This window comes from Pan paniscus, chromosome 6, assembly GCF_029289425.2.
Source record: "Pan paniscus chromosome 6, NHGRI_mPanPan1-v2.0_pri, whole genome shotgun sequence".
Lineage (NCBI taxonomy): Eukaryota > Metazoa > Chordata > Mammalia > Primates > Hominidae > Pan > Pan paniscus.
Genome location: NC_073255.2, coordinates 20,234,216 through 20,253,871, shown reverse-complemented (window position 1 = coordinate 20,253,871; position 19,656 = coordinate 20,234,216). Strand labels below are relative to the sequence as shown.

General features: G+C 34.7%; 1 protein-coding gene across 4 annotated transcripts in view; it reads left to right on the top strand.

Annotated features, from left to right (window-relative positions):
• AGMO (alkylglycerol monooxygenase) overlaps window positions 1-19,656 on the top strand; it is a 412,221-nt gene that overhangs the window by 190,862 nt on the left and 201,703 nt on the right. For all 4 annotated transcript variants that reach the window (XM_055115720.1, XM_003825007.5, XM_055115719.2 and 1 more), the window contains one exon: window positions 18,401-18,467. In XM_055115720.1, the coding sequence (XP_054971695.1) occupies window positions 18,401-18,467 (67 nt within the window). The remainder of the gene's footprint in view (window positions 1-18,400; window positions 18,468-19,656) is intronic.

The window sequence follows — 19,656 nt, the reverse complement described above, 5'->3', positions numbered from 1 at the left end:
GCATCCAGATTGAATAACATATTAATTTGTCTTCAAGTTTATTTAATCTTTTACCTACTTTCTCCAAGCTGCTATTGAATCCATTCAGTGTATTTCTCACATTAAATATTATACATTTATGTTCTAGAATTTGGCTTTTTAAAATAAACAGTTTTTCTCTGCTGAGAGGCTCTTTCACTTATTGTGACTATTTTGCCTTTATGTCCTAAATGTAATAATTATTTAAAAATTCTTGTCTGCTAATTCCAATATCTGGTTCATATTCAGGTCTACTTCAATTGACTGTTATTTTACTTGATATGAATCGCATTTGTGTTTTTTCTTTGTACATCTAGTAATTTATTGTTAATATTACATGTAAATCATTATGGCAGATTTGTTGTAAAGACTCTAGATTCTGTTTTGTCCATCTGACCATTCCTTATTATTATTCTAGGAGGTGGTGAAATAATTGGCTAACTACCCTGTATTTTTGGAGACTTTGACTCATACATTGTTAGGATATGTGGGGATTTTTGGCACTGCCTTTAGTCTTAGGGCATATTCCTTATCCTTGGTGATCTTCAATTTTAGGGCAAGCCTTGTCTTTTTTTTTTTTTTTTTTTTTTTTTAAATAATGAAATACTGGAGGTGTTTACAAAGCCCCTCTCACGTGGGAGGATTTGAACTCTAAATTCTCTTTTGCTAGCACCAGACAGCAATTGAAATCTCTGCTTAGCACTTTTACAACTTTTCAACCTCCGAGTTTTTCATCAGGTTTCTTAGTGTCTTGCCCTACATGTGAGTAATTTAAGAGTCAGCCAGGCTTTGAGGGCACTTTGTATGCAGATATTATGGCTCCCTTTCCGTGGTCCCTGTCTTTCTAGGATTTCCCCCTTATATTTCCAGTCACTTTAGGTATCCTTAAATTTGGCCTACGACTCCTAACCTAGTGCATACACTGCCCATTCAGTGATGTAATTGACAAACTATCAGGAAAACAAATTCTTCTCAGCAACACTCTATACTCAAATAACTGCCCCAATTAGTCCTTTTTGTCTGGAGGTATATTTATGAGAGACCTAAATAGTAAAGGGCAATAGAAATCAGAGTACAAGAGAGCTGCAAGGATGCAATGTGCAAAATGAGAAAGCATAAGAAATATGCAGCAGAATTATGAAGTAATATATACAATGAAATAATAGAAACCAGAAGTTTTCAGAAGCTAACAGATAAAGAGAAGAATAGAAAAATTTTACTCTATAGCAGCAAACGCAATAGAGTGGTAGCAGGATGAGCAGAGACTTAGAAGATCTGACTTCTGAGGACACAGATAATAGAGTGTTTTGGTTATTGCCCTTTAGCATCCAAAATTAATGGAAGTCTAAGAGTATTTATCTAATCTTCAAAATTATATTAAATTTACTCAAGATCCACTCATGTGTAAAGATCTTTTTTTTAGGTAACTATCTCCATTTTATTTATCTTTTAAATAACACATCAAGAAAGAAAAAAATACATACTATTTGTGATATGAATTTTAAGTAATGATTGTAGAGAAACATGTTTAGTGAATATTAAATTTCTGTAGCTGTTATTTCACCATTTGTGTAGATAGGAAATGTATTGGAATTATTAATCTAGTTGGCACATATTCGTTATCAAATTAAATATTTATTTTGTGTAAAGGAATATGTTGCCTGGGAGATTTTTTTTAATATTTCATATACTGTGATTATAAAAATTTTAATATGAATATTGTAAACACACAATTAGTCATCTCATGCTTTTTTAAAAAACAACTTACATTACAAATAAGTAAATCATTTCTTTAATGTAAACTGCATTTTTTATTTTGTGGCCTTTGGGATTAAAGTTCCTGAGTTTGGCTCCCGATTTTATTTGTTACTGTGCCTATGAACTTGCACGGAGTTCTTTACCTTCTTGTGCTTCAGTTTCCTCCTATGTGTAATGAGGATTATAACAATACAAAGCGTCACAGTCTGTTTTCTGTTGCAATAACAGAATACCACAGACTGGGTAATTTATAAATAATAGAAGTTTATTTGGCTCAAAGTTCTAAAGGCTACAAAGTCCAAGATCAAGGTACTGGCATCTGTTGAGGGCCTTCATGCTGAGATATAACATGGCAGAGGGCAAGCAATCATGCAATACAGAGAGCAAATAGGGTGCAAATTTATCCTTTTATCAGGAGCCCATTCTTCAAATAACTAACTCACTCCCCATTTAGGTAGTAATAGTATTAATAAATTCATGAAGACAAAACCCTAATGACCTAATCACATCTTAAAGATTCCAACTCTTAACTCTGTCACAATAGCAAGTAAGTTTCAATATGAGTTTCTGAAGGGACATTCAACCATAGGGTATACATTGTTGTGAGGATTAAAAAATGTAGTTCATGTTTCAATCTAACAATTAAAATAATGCTTGAAACTCAAGCACAAGAAGGCAAAGAAGGTAAAGAACTCTGCCCAAGTTTACAGTCATAGTAACAAATACAATCTGGAGTTGAACTCAGGCAATTTAATCCCTAAGGCCACAAAATGAAAGAAGCAGTTTACATTATAGAAATGATCTTACTTACTTGTAATTTATCACACAGAAAGTACTAAAAAATGTTTTCAGTATTGTTACTTTATCTTTTTTGAAATATAGATACCTGTTTTACTGTATGTCACTCACTAACCACTCTTAGCCATCATGATTATTCACATACATTTTGTGACATAATTTTAATGCAATAGATATTTTGTTTAATATGAATTATTAATATGAATAAATGCAATCAAATTTAAGACTTAAATAATTAATGAATCCCCAACTTACTTTAGGGGGAAAAAATGCATTCTTAACTATAAAAATTTGAGATTCTAATCATAAAGTACATTGTTTAGAGATTTTTTGTTATTTATTTTTTGATCTGTAAACTGATTAATGTACAGATTATTACATATGACAAGTTCAACGTATTTTTAAAAATATTTCAATTATTGTGGTCCACAGACATTTAGTGAGAATCTATTGCTATTCTTGTAGCATCTCGTTACTACACATAAGACTAAGTATCCTAGTCTTATGTACATAATAAAAAAAAGTTAAATGGTGGAAAAAGAGTTATAATTTTCTTCATGAAGAAGTAGCTAATTTTGAAGAATATATTTTAAAAGGACTGAAGTTTAGAAGCACAGTTACAGTGGTCTCAGCCCAAGATTTCTCAGTTACTTATAGTTACTGAGAATTGGACTGACATATTCCAAAGAAAATTTAATGAGTATCATTTCTATTTATTTATTTATTTTATTGTGAGCCTATCCAGTATTCATTATTTTTCAGGAAGTATTTTCACATTAAATTTTCAATAACAACTCATTAGAATTTGTAGTGGTATTACCTCCTATTAAATATACTGAATAACTCACCCTGGGCCATATGATTAGTAAGTGTCAAACCTAGGGTTTGTACAAAGTAGTCAGACTCCATATTCTTTGCCCTAATCTACTACACTATGCAGTTTCCCTCTACAGTGGTCATTTCTGATCTTAATGTTGTAATAAATAGCCACCATGTATTAAGCATCCAGTACGTGCAAGCAAAAATTGCTCACTTAATTCTCACAAAATAATTTGAATCTCTGAAGGATAATTAAAGTTTTACAGGTTGTAAAGAATGAATTCAGTAATGGGGCTTTATTTTAAGGGTATGGGTAGACATATATGCAGCAGGAAACCATTCCAGAAATTTAATAGAAAGTCAGAAAACTAAATTTTTTATATTCATCAAACTCTGTGATCAAACCCCATTCCTTTTAAGGCTAAGAACGTTGATATTCTATGATTTATATAAGGCAACATAGCATTCATGGGAGATAAATTTTGACCATACTTCATTCACTTGTCACACTTTTTCCTCAAACAATACATTTATCTGGGTTTCACGTGTTAGACCCTGGTGGGTGGCAGCAGAGTTCATAAAGAACTGATATGGTAGAGTTAAAAGATCAAGTTCATTGGCTAAGGCCAAGATCAGTTGTAATTCTTCCTGTACCAAATAATTGTGCATACTTTACCCACATTTACTTCCCCCATCTTAAAATCTAACCTATTTTCAGAGGCCAGCCCTGATGAAAATACTTCGGTGATGTTCTATTGCTTACTGAATAAAGTCTAAATTCCTTTCATTTCATGTTCTTTGTGTAGCGCCTTCCCACTATATCTCCTGCTCTATGTCTCATTACTTTCCATACTGTGCAGCTCAATAATACTGGACCGTTTTCCATTTCTCAAATTCGTCTAATACCCAATCTTTGCATTTTCTCTTCTTTTCATATTTTCCATATGCTATTATTCCATACATTCTTCAAGGCCCAACTCAAATTCTCCCTTCCCCAGAAAATGTTTCCCCTGTTAAGAACAAACCACTGTATAGCTCAGACCATGTGTTAGTCATTATGCTAAATATTTTACATGTATTTACTTATTTAATTATCACACAACCCATGGTCCCCACTCAAAGTGAGGAAACAACTATACAGAGGTTATGTAACTTGCCTACTGTTGTTGCAGCTAGTTAGTAGCAGAACCATGATTCAAAGCCTGGTAAACAATTCTCTCTCCTTTCCTCCTCTGAAATCCTATATCATTGATTTTACATCTCTTACAGCTAGGGTGTCATATGTCTCAGCTTGCTTGGAAGAGCCCTAATGTGTACCTATTTTTTCTGGCATAATTGTTAATAACACAGCCATTCACTCTTAAAACAGTCATTATACACTGGTTGAGTTGTCCTCCTAAATAGTTCGTTAATACCACTTGCCCTTTCCATCTCTATTGCCCTACCTGAATTTATAATCCTTCATCAATTACATAGATGGTTACAACAGAATTCTGGTTTTCTTAACACCTACACACTCTGCCCTCTCCTATATATTTTCATACCACAATTGTGACGATTATTTTAGAACCCAAATAATATTAGAGTGCTCCTAACATGAGAAAAAAATTCTTAAATGACTTTCCCTTGTCCCCAAGATAAAATCAAAACCCTTAAATTCATTAATAGATTTCAGGGCTCTTAGAAAATGACGCTTGTTTACAACTCCCATCCCATCCCATAAGTCAGCCAGTACAGCTAAACTGCCCTGCTATTTGCTTCCTGAAATACTTGGGGGTTATCTGTATTTGCACATGTTCTCTCTGTGATAACTTTTTTTAAAACATTCTTCATGACGCAACCCAATTACCACTTCCTCTGCAACATCTTTCTTTTACCTCCTAGTAAGAGCTCGATGCACTTTTCTTTACACTAACTCTGTGTGTATTTCTATTTCCATATTGGTAGTTAAGAGTTAGGAGCACGAGCTCTGTTTGAAGACATAAATTAGATATCACATTAGTTTCTGCACATGGGAAGCATCTAATTATTAATAATAATAGTGAAGTTTTATTCTTGTGCCACTCTGTTGTATTTGTTGCTTAACTCTCTCTCTCATTATTCTCCGAATTCCATGATAGCAAAAAAAGTTTCTCATTTATTATGTAAGTGTTTGTGTGTATATGTAAACATACTAAACATACAAATATACACACACATAAATTTTAATAAGCATTGTATTTAAATAAAAAATTCTATTGATTGTTGATAATTATTGCTAGAGTTAAATATTAATGAAGATGCTTATGGGTTTCAAATCAATGTTTCCAATACCTTACTTCACATATTCTTAGAAACATTTGCTACTACCCTCAATCAGCATATCTAAAATGTATTTTATTATGCCTTTCATCACCTTAAGTCATCTACTCTTCTACTTTGCTTCCATTTCTCTGAAGTCAACATCCAGATCAAATATTGATGTCACCTTTGGCTTCTTGTTCTCTCTTGAAGCCCGTCTTTAATGGAAATCCTATACATTTCTTGTTCTCTGTAAAATAATCTTTCCTTCTATTCTATAGTTACCTTTTCAGATAATTCATCACCCCATTGCTTATTCATGTATGCATTTCTAGTGTTTATGCAAATACAATGGAGTATACATATAAGTATATATATATGTATATGTATATATGTATTCCAAAGAAAGGGGCCTTTCGAGTCTTCTGACCTAAACTGGCACCCTTGTCACTAACAATTTTAGGATCACATATACATATACATCTATGTGTATATGTGGGTATATATGTGTACATATGCACACATATATGTATATGTGTATATATACACATATGGAATACATACATATATACACATATATATGTATATTCCATATATACACATATATATGTATATTCCATATATACACATATGTGTACATATGTACTTATATGGAATATACGTGTGTGTGTGTTTGTGTATATATATATATATATATATGTATTCCAAACAAAGGGGCCTTTTGAGTCTTCTGACCTGAACTGGCACCCTTGTCACTAACAATTGTAGGATCACACCCTCCTTTGAGAATCTGCTGGGTTGTAGTGACTCTTTCCCAACAGAAAATAAAGAACCAAAGTTGGAAGAGTTTTACTGAGCTACCTGAAGCTGGACTGTCTAAAATTTCATGAATCTTTATTAAAAAATGTCTGTTGTGAAAGGATTGGAATTTAAGCTCTTAGACACAAGGAACATGATGGAAATTAATTTGCCAAATTGAAGAAGAGAACATTTCAGGGATAAGAGAGTAGTATGACATAATGAATAAGATTATACATTTTGAAATCAAAGAGAAATCTGTCCTATTTTAGCTTCATTAGGCATTTGTCCAGCTTGTTTACTGCTTTGTTCTCAGAACCCAAAATAGACTGTTTTTTGACTGAATAAATGAATATGACTATTTGCTAAACTTATTTAGACTCTCTGACCTTGCTTCCAAATCTGTTAAGTAACAGTAATCATATTCACCCATAAGAGTGTTACGTGGATTAATGAAATAACAAATGTAAAGCTCATAGTTAGGAACATAATATGTTTTCAATGAATAGTACTTATTTTGAAAAAGCCAAATGACTACATTTTGGAATTGGTTCATAAAGTCCGAACTAGAATTGAAGCAAGGGTAGGGTCACCTGCATGCATCAGAATAATGTGAATGCTTATCAAGATACAGAATGATTGCTCCCTTCCAAGAACCACGTAAAATAAATCTCTGGTGAGTGAAGGTAGGAATTTGCATTTTGAACAAGCATTAGACTGAATGTAAATGGAATAAATTTTGAGCATCATGAACATAGAAGCTTATAGTAAACATCTTGAAGATAATAACTATGTTGTATTAATTTTTGTTTTCCCAGTGTATAAAACTTAGATCACCACCAGCAAACATCTTTTTAATGAATGAACGCACTGATTGTGTTAAGTAGATTGTCTACAATATGTTTGTTTATTGGCAGGAGGCAGAGAAAGCGACAAGAAGAATGTACTCATAGGAAAGACCTGAGTCAGAATGGATGTATTAATAATATAGATTTTTTAATCCCTAAGAGGACAAGGGAAAGGATATGCTTTAGTAAGATAGCTTGTCCTTAGCAGGAAGCTATGAAAATGGAAATGACAGGGCAAATGAACTTAAGACGTGTAAGTCCTTATAGATTCTAATCTAGTGTTTGAGAATGTATTATATAATATTTGACTTTAAAATATTAGTATCTGAAAATATTTTTTAACAGATAAAAGTTTCTAATGGATGACAAAGAGATCTAACATTCGAGAATGGAAGCTAAAATGTAGATTCGTATTTGCTTTGTTTACTAAAGTATCTAATGCTCAGATGATGTCAGGCACATAGTCGGTTGGCAATCAATTAATATTTGTTGACTAATCAGTAGAAGTCATATCTGAAATTGGGAATATGATCATAATGGCAGTCACAATACAGTGAGCTTTAGAAAGAGTCAAAAGTATGGAGCTTGTACCATAAGACTGTGGATTGGAGTTTTGGACACGGATTACTTAACCTTTCAGTTTTTCAGTTGCCTTCTTTTAAAATAATGTTATTATTACTCATACTAGCATGATTCCATTTATCACTGGATGCCTAAACCTGTAAATATAAAATGATGTTACATAAGGATGAAGTTTGAGATGGTTAAACCTATAAATGTTTCTAGTTTTTCTTCTGTAAATCTACTCCGTGTTGTTTAAAAATAACAAAATAACTTATTCTCCTTTGAGGGAACTTGCTTAACAGTTACTTGTGTTCATTTTTCCAAGTAGAAACCAAAAGTGTTATTCAAAAGATATGCTGAAACAAATTCAAATAAAATGCTAACTTGTCCCACTCTTGTCTTTTTGTTTGAGGAATAATGTAATCATAAGTGACAAGAATCAGCCTTCAAGATAATTTATTATAAACGCAGTCCCTTAAAACTTTTGTTTATTGTATAAACATAACCTAGTCCCATTCTTCATTAAAACTAAGCCTTTAACTCTTTATCCCTGTGGTATGGATTCATCAGAAATTTACTCCCTCTGAAGCTCCTTATGATCCCAACAGTCCTAATTCCTCCAGATTGTTTTATTTCCAAACTATAAATATTGTTTTTTCACTCCTTAGTGTGGAAATTCAGCTACCTCCATATTACATGCTTACTGAAGTAGAAAACTGTCTAATCAAACAGGAAAACATTTGGCCGTGAATAAATCAGCATTTGTCCAGCATTTCAAAGTGTGAAACTAGGCAGTCAAGCACATATCCTAAGAGTTCTGCTTTCTCTTCCTTCCCTGCAGATAAATCAGAGGCTAATATGGCCGCCACTACCATCTGTCTAAATACTTGTGTGGTTGTCTTGAATTAACACAGCAGAAATAGTGGAAGAAGTAATTAAGATTTCATTTTTACATTTCATCACCAGATGCTCTATAATATAAATGTATCCATAAACGTTCAGGTTGATTAAGCTTGTAACAAGTAAAACAATAAGTGTTTAAAGATCAACTAATTCAGAACAAGAAACTATTTTAATATGTTGACTTATAGTGTTCATGGATTTTATTCTTTTTCTAAAACTTTAAATTAGAATTGCTGTAGATTTTATTGACAGTATAAAAGCATATTTTATGTATATTCAAACAATAAATGCTGATGTTGTCATTTATTCTACCTTTAAGTTAATAAATAGATAAATTAGTAGACATTAAAATGTAATTTCCATTGTTCCACTCTATGACCTCTTGAAAGATCTTACTGCAGTACCTTGTACTCAATAAATAACGAGAGAATAAATGAAACCCATACAGATTATTTCAATTTCTGTATAATCAGTTGAAGAAATTTATGAGCAAGAAAGAATAATCTAAATTCTCTTCAGTAATAACCAATGAGAGTATTTGCAAATCTGCACTACAGGAAACTAAATAGAAGCACACATCTACACTAAAATTAATTTTCAGCTTGAGACTTGGAAAGGGAACTCATTTTGCTTCTTATTAGACAATGCTTGTGCCAATTATAAGTTCAAATTGATTATAAATTCAAATATCTCTACTGCGAAATAGTAATTGAAAAAGAAAGAAAAATGAGTGATTTTTTTCATCAGTCCCAAAAGAAAACAAAATTATGTGGAAAAGGTAACTTGTTTGTAAAATCTTTTTTTTCTGATATAGTTTAAACTTTCCATTGAAGGGTCCATTGGAGTGTAAATTTCCTTCAGGCAATGCTTGTGTATTACATCATTTCTTTTCACTTTTAAAACCTAGTGAAGTCCCTAGAAACTCAATAAATATTTGCAGAATAAATGAACTGGCTGACAAGAGACATCTTGCTCTCTTGTTATGCAAATAGCTTTGAGTAAGAGATTTTGATAAGAATTTATAAATACAGGTTTTAACGCTCTGAAATAGATTATTGCTAGTGTTGATAGAAAACCCTTATTGGTAGTTTAGTATTTAAAACAGTAATTGTTCAGCATTTGAATATTTAATATTTATTAAATATATTTGTATATATTTAATAAGGTTAATATATATTTATATTTAATATATTTAATATATATTATTATTAAATGATAAATATATTTAATAAGGTTAAATATATGACTATAATACATAATATTTGTGCCCTTCAGGTTTTCCATCTGCAAATGAGAATATGGGAATATCTTATTGAAGGAGCACAGAAATATTTATTACTACACACTTTTTAGATAAGTATGCATGAGCCTATAGTGAATTATAAAGATCTTTCCAAATAAATTTTTGTACATATGCACACACACGTTTAGATAGATAAGATAGATGGATACAGATAGATAGATGAAAGAATAAATGAACAAAAAGAGAAGAAGAAGAGAGAGAAAAAGAAAGAGAAAAAAATATAAGTGGAGGAGGAGGAACAGAAGCGAGGTGTGGGAGAAGAAAACTGGCCAGGAAAAAGCCAAGTAATTATGGCGCACATATTAGTTCATTTAATTTTAGACTTGGCTTACACTGAATTGTCACTAATTTACCTGAAAATTAATCTCTAAAAATTATCATTTTCAAACTTCATTTTAAGCATATCTTTCTCAGCTGAATCTAACATGACAAAGATTTTCATATCAGATAATAAATGTATGAGAGGCTGGCTTAGTATTTCCCTTCAATACTGGCGGCAGTGAATAAGGAGACCCACAGTGGTCTGGGCTCCGCTGGAACATCATTCATGCATGACGCTGTAACGAAAAGTCTTGACTAGTTATAGTCAATGTTGTCACTCTAACCTATGCTCATCTAAATGCAGACATTTATTCTAATATGAGATTTCATTTCACTTCACCCAAACCCGGTCATTCCTCAGCATTTAGCATATCATTTTGCACATGCATGTTTATAAAGAGGGTTCTGTAAAACACATGCTTTTTAGGATATATTTTCCCTGTTATGATTTTTCCCTCTCAGACAAGAATCATAAATATTTGTAAGCATCTTTTATTTGGGATGAACTTTACAATTAACCATAGATGCATGCCTTCTTTCTGAAAAGTAAGTGGTTATAAATATTCCTATGACTTTTCAATAACATATTCTAGTATTTTAGTATCCATTTGCAGATGTAAAAATTGAATAACAGAAATATTATGTGACATTCCCAATATTTAGGAAGTCTCTTCTCCAACCTCAATAGTCAGAATGTGGTAAGAGGAGGCAAATTTCCAAGCAATTCAAACAAATGAAATAATTTGTTTTGAACAAACTGAATATTTTTGATGAAGATAAGTCTTGTTCTCTAACTAAAATCACCAGTTAATTGCATCTCTACTTTTAACCAAGCCACAAAAATCTAACTAGTCAATGTTTGCCAATCAAAGGAATCAAGAGAAATAATTATGAATTATATAGAATAGAATAAGTTAATTGTATAAAAAATAATTTCAGACAGGACATTTATTTAGAATATTTATTTTGATGCTTGGTAGAATTCAACTCTAAAGTATTTTTCAATTTAAATGGGAAAGACACAAGACACAGAATTACATTTTTTAGGTAATGTACGGTAGTGAGAAAACTTCTGAAAATTGTATCATGAAAAAAATTGTGATCAGAGTAAGCGTTTAATTTATCACATGTACATAGGTTATCAATTTCCATAGGAAAATTATTTCAGACTGGTCACCTAGATACAACGGGAGTTTCATTAACCTTTTAGGTCTCTACATTATTCAACTTAATGTGTAAGTGCAGGGTAGGGCGGGTCATAAGGATTCTCAAAAGAAATTTCATAATCACATTTCCATCTCTGGCTACTTTCATTTGAAACTGAAGCTCTCATAAAACTGAACTCAGATAATATAAAAATAATTTATGGTATTCACTTGCCAATGATCACCAGAATTTAATCACCTCATTATCCAGTTTTACAGTTCCTTGCTCTGTGATTTTGTTTCTTTTGTTTATTTGTTTGTTTGTTTTGGCTCCTTCATTTTAGCTTTTTATCTTAACTTGCCCAACTCACTTGATCAAAGATCATGCTTGGACTTTCATCCCTGGCTTCAAACTCCAAGAGCTCCAGACTCATGCTTTGCCTTTGGTCCTGGTAATGACCACCACACTCACTCCCTACGACATTCCTCTCACCAATTCCCAGATTAGAACACAGAAATTATACAGTGTTTTCCTCCTGAACAGTAAAGGTCTGGAGCACAGAAAGACACTCATACCCACAAAGTAGAATTCTTCAACTTCAGCACTATTGACATTCTGTACCAGATAATTCTTATTGTGGGGCTTGTCCTATTTATTGTGGAATGTTTAACAGCACTAAACCCACCACTGCTCACTAGATGCCAGTAGCACTTTTCCCAGTTATGACAACTAAAATTATCTCCAAACATTGCCAAAATTGCCTGGAGGGGGGTGATAATCACCCCAATTTGAGAACCGCTGCTATAAAGAAATAAGAGTATGAGAGGAGTAAGGGGGATTTATCTATTGAATATACTATTGTCAAACAATCACGATGTGTAAGCAATGTTGTATGTGACCTGAGAGACACAGAGAATGGTAAGGCACAATTTTTATCCTCATGAAACTTGCAATATAGTATGAGAAATGAAAACAAGTAACTAGCACAAAGAACTGGAAGACATGAGAATTAATGATCTGTCAATATGCATTCAGAGAAAGGAAAACAAAACTCTCATTGGAAAAATCAAGAAGAGTGCTTGGAGAATTGGTCTTGAAGATAAAGCAGGATTCCAAAAGTTAAGATAGAAGGTTAAGGTCTTAGACGGAGAAGAAAGAGAACATTAGAAATCACTATCCAGAAAGAATGTGAACAGCTTTGAACTCTGAAAGTTTTGGACTTGTTTGGTTCATTACAAGGAGTCTTTTTATTTGGTTTCATTTTATTTTTGGTCAGGGGAAATGACGTAACGACGGTCTTATGGCTCCCTCTTCTCTTGCTTTTATATTTAACTCTTCTTCCCCACTTTCACCAGAGATTGGAGAGGAAGAAATGAGGAGTTTGTGATCATTCCAACAAATTGTCCAGAGCATTTTTGTTGAATGAAAGTGAGTCATCATGGAGCTTACTGTTACAAAATTGTTATTTGTATTATTTATATATTTATAATGTTACTATACAAATAAAATAGCTTAAGAAATAGTCTGAAAATTTTAACAGTTTTAAGAAATGTGCCCCAAAAAATGTTTTAAGTTTCTGTGAAGTTTGGGTGAGAAATTAGCACTCAGGTTTTACTTATCTGTAAACTGACAACACAATATAACTAAGAAAGGCAAAGGAAATAACCTAGTCAACTCTGTTTAGAACATTGGCTCTTAAAGCTTTATGAACTCATGTTTCCTTTTCAGTATATAATAGAAATTGTAGAATTTCTCCCCAGAAAAATGCCATAGGTGCTTATTTATAAAATTTCATCTAAAACTTCAGGGTCTTCCTGACTTTCTGAACCCCTTCACGGCCCTTCTAGGCATCCATAGTTCTCAAGTTATAAGACCGAGAAAAAACAACTTACAGAATACAATATTTAGAGCATTGCTTCAGAGACCAAAGGAGCAGCAAAAATCCCTAAAATACCATATGGGGAGGTTTAGAAGCTGAAATCCCTGGGATCTTTATAAATACCTGGCATCATTTTAACTAATATGAAATACAAAAGGAATTATCATTTTCTATTAAAGTTGTAAAAGTTTAAATTATTTTTATTCAATGGAAAATTGCTGTATGTCTTAAAAACAATATGATGGATAAGTAGAAAGATTCATGAGCTGAAATCGGAAAGGCTTTATGGCTTATTCCAAGCTGATTAAACTTAGACTAGTAGTTTAACCTCTCTGAGCTTCAGTTTTATGGTTTTTTTTTTAAATAATGAAGTATTGGACTATGTTATATTGAAGCCCTCTGTGTGTCCTAAAATTTGATAATTTAAATAAACCCATCTATGTCTAAAAAATTAATACAAACAAATAACTTCTAAAAATGAGAATTGCTACAATTATTCCCAGAGTAACATATTTTCAGGAAGTGATTCAAAGCTAGACGTCGTCGAATTGCCAAATGCCTGAATTTGCAAAAATAGGCGCTAATTAAGTCGTTATGCTCAACCCTTAATAAATATTAATGAATTCTCCATGACTTTGAATTGGAAGGGTTTTTTACATGAGAGGTTCTGACTGGGCTGTCGGAATGATGAATCATCTCTCACTCAGAGGTGGTCTTCCCCAGCTCCAAGGTACTCATAGGCACTACCAGGAAATTTATCTGTGGTTGACTGTGTTGTACTTGGCTTTTAACTATTTTTTAAAAAACGAACTTTCAATATTGATATCACCGTGCTTTAGCCTGCAGGAGCAAAAGATTTTCACCGCAATAAAGAGCTTGACATTAAAAAAAAATAGTGCACCCAGCCAAGGCTCCAATCATCTGCATGCACTCACCATTTGTGTGGCTTTACATCTGGCTGCACACACGCCAGGGCCTAGGATCAGAAATTCATCTGGGGAGCAGAAGCTGGTCAGTGTAGTCCTCTCCACCCACATTTGTTGTTTGTTTTTGTAACACATGTTAGGCACCAAAGAGACAAACAAGGGTAAAGTGGTTTTCTCCTTTCCCATCTGTTTCTCTGTCATAGATACAAAGCCCAACCAAAGCATCAGATTTCAATGTCCTGACTGCTGAGGATCCCCCACTTTCTTGTTCTCTATTTTCCACCATTTTTCTTAACAAGTAGTTTTTCACCAAGTAGAAAACAATGTAGTCCAATAAAATACAGGGTTATTTATCTGTACCTTCTTCCCAATTCCTGGTTATTAATAGTGTGTGCTTTACTTCATAGGAGTGTATTCTTTTATAAGAGCTATATATTCACAGTATTTTAAACTCCTGAAATTAAAAATACAAATAATCTTTGGTGTATAAATGAGCTCCATTGTATGAATTAATCAAAAGTTTTGCTGTTTGTAGGTCAAAATATATCTCTCATGGAAATAACTTTAAAAATAGTGGATAGTACCCCAGATTAGAAAAAAGAAAGAGAAAGAGAGGGAGAGGTGGGGAGAAAAGGAAGAAGGAATGAAGAAAGAAGGAAGGAGGAAAGTAAGGTAGGTAGTGAGAGGTAACAACGTGCTAGCAGCCCTTGCTAGCTCTCAGCGCCTTCTTGGCCTGGGCGTCTGCTCTGGCCGCGCTCGAGGAGCCCTTCAGCCCGCCGCTGCGCTGTGGGGGGCCCTCTGTGGGGCTGGCCGAGCCCGGAGGCGACTCCCTCTGCTTGCGGGGAGGTGTGGAGGGAGAGAGAGGTGCGGGAGCCGGGGCTGCGCGAGGGGCTCGCGGGCCGGCTCGGGTTCCGGGCGGCTGCGGGTTCGGTGGACCGCGCACTGGGCGCGGCCAGCTGGCGCCTGCTGGGCTTGATCAGGGTCTGGGTCTCATGCGCGGACCGCCGTTCCCTCTTCGCGGGGTCGTAGGCCAGGACGGCGGGTCTCCGTCTCTTTCTGGCTTCCCCACTTTTCCTCTTGGTTGTCTGGGAGAGCTCCCTCTAGGCTGCGGGAGTGCCCAGGATAGGTGCCGCAAAGTTCCCTGGCGGGTGCCAGTGACAGGTGAAGCCGGCTAGGCTTCTGGGACCGGTGGGGACTTGGAGAACTTTGCTGTGTAGCTAAAGGATTGTAAACGCACCAATCAGCACTCTATGTCTAGCTAAAGGTTTGTAAATGCACCAATTAGCGCTCAGTCGCTAGCTAATCGGGTGGGGGGACTTGGAGAACTTTTCTGTCTAGCTAAAGGATTACAAACGCACTAATCAGCACTCTGTATCTAGCTAAAGGTTTGTAAACGCACCACTCAGCACTCTATCAAAATGGACCAATCAGCTCTCTGTAAAACGAACCAATCAGCTCCCTGTAAGATGGACCAATTAGCTCTCTGTAAAATGGACCAATCAGCTCTCTGTAAAGTGGACCAATCAGGTCTCTGTAAAGTGGACCAATCAGCTCTCTGTAAAGTGGACCAATCAGCAGGATGTGGGAGGTTGGGGTGGGGCCGGATAAGGGAATAAAAGCTGGCGATCCAAGTCAGGAGCAGCAAGCTGTTGAAGTCCTTTTCCACGTTGTGGTAGCTTTGTTCTTTTGCTCTTTGTAATGTATGTATTACTGCTGCTCGTTTTTTGGGTCTCTGCTGTGTTTATGAGCTGTAATGCTCACCGGGAAGGTGTGCAGCTTCACTCTTCAAGCCAGCAAGGTTACTGAACCACGGCAACTCAGGATGAGCCACTTCTATGAACTGTGACACTTACTGCGAAGCTGTGCAGCTATAGTCCTGAAGCCAGCGAGACCAGGAACCCACCTGGAGGAAGAAACTGCAGACACATCTGAAGGAACAACTCCGGAAGAGCTGCCCTTAAGAACTGTAGCAGTCACCGCGAGGGTCTGCGGGGCTACTTTCTTGAAGTCAGCGAGGCCAAGAGCCCACCAATTCTGGACGAGGGAGGGCTAAATTGACATACAAAACAAGGTTTACAGTCTTTTGCATGCAAATTTTTCTGTCCGTTCTGAAATGGAAAGTGGAAATCCGTTAGCAGCTGGGCAACAGGGAGAGAGAAGAACTCTTTTCAGGTGGGTAAACAATGTGCTTAATAGGGAGTTGATGATGATGGCTCCTGTCCCAGAGAAGGATCCGCATTGACATGTGGCAACATTGCCACAGCTTCCATTTCAAGAGGGGATGTGATGCCACAAGCTGAGGATATGGTCACCCCACCTATTCACATTTATTGAGCAACTGTAAATTGGGTGTTTTAATGCCAGAGATTGTCAAAAAACAAACGCTGCTAGATAAAGAGTTTTGAATTAGAGATATGTCTGAGACTTAGGCAATTTATTATTTTTTCAGTTGGATTAGTGAGGATTTATGGACATTACTAGCAGTTTGTTTAAATTTTTAACTTAAATTTTTTCAAACATTCATAAAATTAGAATAACAATAGATTTATATATCTCCATTTTGTTTCAAAACTCAAGATTTTGATTCATTTGCATCAGTTGTCCTTTTTTCTTTGTTTTTTCATTGCCAAAATATTTCGTAGCATAATCTGGATCAGCTGTCGTGTATATTTCAGTTATACAACGCTAAACAAATGCGTTTTCTAACAAAATGACAATGTTATTATAACTCCCAATGAAAATATTTTTTCCTATTAATACCCTGTTTATAATACATTTTTTTTTGCCTATAAAATGTCATTTGTGTTAGGTTTGTTCAAATCAATATCTAAAGGTGCACACCTTAAATTTAGTTATGCATCTTAAATTTTTTTTATTTTAAGCAGTCTCATTTCTATTTCTTCCCGTGACACTGACTTATCAAGTTCATATCAATGTCATAATTGTCAGTGACTACTTTGCCCTTTCGCATCATTTAACTCATTTCTTTATTCCTCATATGTCCTCCAAACGGAAGCGAACCCTAAAAGTGAGTCATGTCTTAAAATATGATGACAGTGTATTGATCTTGTCATTGGTAGGCTCTAACAAATCAGTTTAGATTGTGAGTAAAGAAAAGTAAAATATCTTGGTATCTGCCATGGTTGGTGGAAGATCTCAAATTGTCCAGTATTATTCATGTAACATACCAAATGTCTTACATCTGGGCTGCTGTACTTTTTTCATGACACCTACATGGTTTCTATGATTTTTAGAATTTATAGATTCAGAACTAGGGGATTCTAACTAAGAAATGTGAGAATTAGGCACTAGATATTGAAGTAACTTTAATTGTGAAAAAAGGCCCTTTTACATATTTGACTTCGAATTGTGCCTCTAAGATGTAATGGTAGACCATGCCTCTAAAGGTAAGAGATGATTTAGGATTCTATTTGAATAAGTAGGATCACCCTAATGCAGTAGATTACTGATGTAATAGTAAGTCGTTGCTGCATGGCTGATTTACAGGGTGAAACAACTCCAGGAAACATAACACAGTTGTTTTCACTCTCCTAGTTATACCCTGCTCCCGTAAATAAAGCTATAGTTGGAAGGCAAAAACTATAATGCAACATGAAATCTAAGGGAAGTGTGCCTTGGTGATAGTGGTGTGTAATACAGTAACATTCATAATCCTCAGAACAACATTATTATGTAGGTATGTTACTATTTCCATTTTAAAGATGAGAAAATTGAGATATGAAAACCTAGTCATTTCCCCAGGATCACACAGTAGTAAGTGGAGGTTCTTGGAGCTGAACTGAAAGTCGTTTAGCTCTTAACCATGACACTATACTCACCATGCCACGTCTCAGAATAGAGTTTTGAGATTACTATTGTTTTTATATGAATTCCAGATTTCAGAGGAACTTTTTTCCACTCTGATACCAACCCTGAAACTCACAATATCTCTTAATTTATGTGAGTTTGTAATGTGAGCATTTATATACTAATACACATTTAATGATAACTATATGTATCAATATTCTGTTTTAAACAGGTCATCAATAACCTTGGTCCTTTGGAACTGATTATTAATACTCCTAGCCATCATAGGGTTCATCATGGTAAGGAAGTTCTATTTCTTCTCTGTTTTCTTCATTTCTTTAAAAAATTGCATTATTATTTTCCTTGATTTCATTTAATCACAATTTCCCAATATAGTCGGCACACATTTTACAAATAAATATAGTTTCTTCTTTTCTATCTTCTTTGGTACAAGCCTCATCTCCAAAGTATGAACTGGTGGGGTGGGGTGGGGTAGGGGGATTTATCTATCTGACTTTTGGATTTTTCTTTCTACCTAAATCTTAGCTCCACTGTTATAGAAAATGAGTTAACCAGCTGAGGAAATACACATTTTATGTTTTAAAGGATTCTGTCAAAGGCTATTCCTTGACCCAGTGCTGAAGGTCATTCCTATCTATAGTCAGATTTAGTGGTCTTGAAAACTGTTTTGATTTAAGGAGAGCGTAATAAACAACACTTCACCTTCCTGCCTAAGGCCTTGAACAATCTCAGTATAAGCTGCGTTTCCCTGACGGGAAAATCCCAAGTGGCGAGTGCCTAAGGTTTAAAGACAACAACTTAAGTAACAACAAAAATGTTTACATTGTGTACCCCAAGCCCCATATAGCAATGTGCATATCATCATTATTTGTGATAGAAACAATAGAAATAATTCAAATGTTTTTCAGCAGTAGAATAGATAAATTTTATATTATGCATGTAATGGAGAAGGATATAACAATGAAAATGCCCAAACCATTGCTACATGCAACGTCATGAATAAATCTCACAAACAATACTGAGAGAAGGAAGCCAGTAAAATAAATACATAAGTAAATGCTATTGTTCTGTTTTTATAAGTTTCCAGTCTTCCTCGGCAACCCTGAATCCCTGAAGCCCTGCCTTCCCAAGAAGGGCAGGTCCCTATCTTTATGGCAGGGAGCCGAGTAGAAGCACAGGCTTCCACAGAAGGAGAGAGACCAGATCAGAGGGCACAGGCAGTTTCCTCTTCCAAACTCAACAGTCATTCTCCAATTCAGGGACGACAGAAAGTCCTTGATTTATGATTGGTTCGACTTCTAATTCTTCGACTTTCACAATGATGCAAATGTGATCCATGTTCAGTAGAAACCATACCTTGAGAACCCATATAGCCGTTCTGTTTTTTACTTTCGGTGCTATATTACATAAACCATGTGAGATACTCAACACTTATGAAATAAGCTTTGTATTAGATGATTTTTGTCT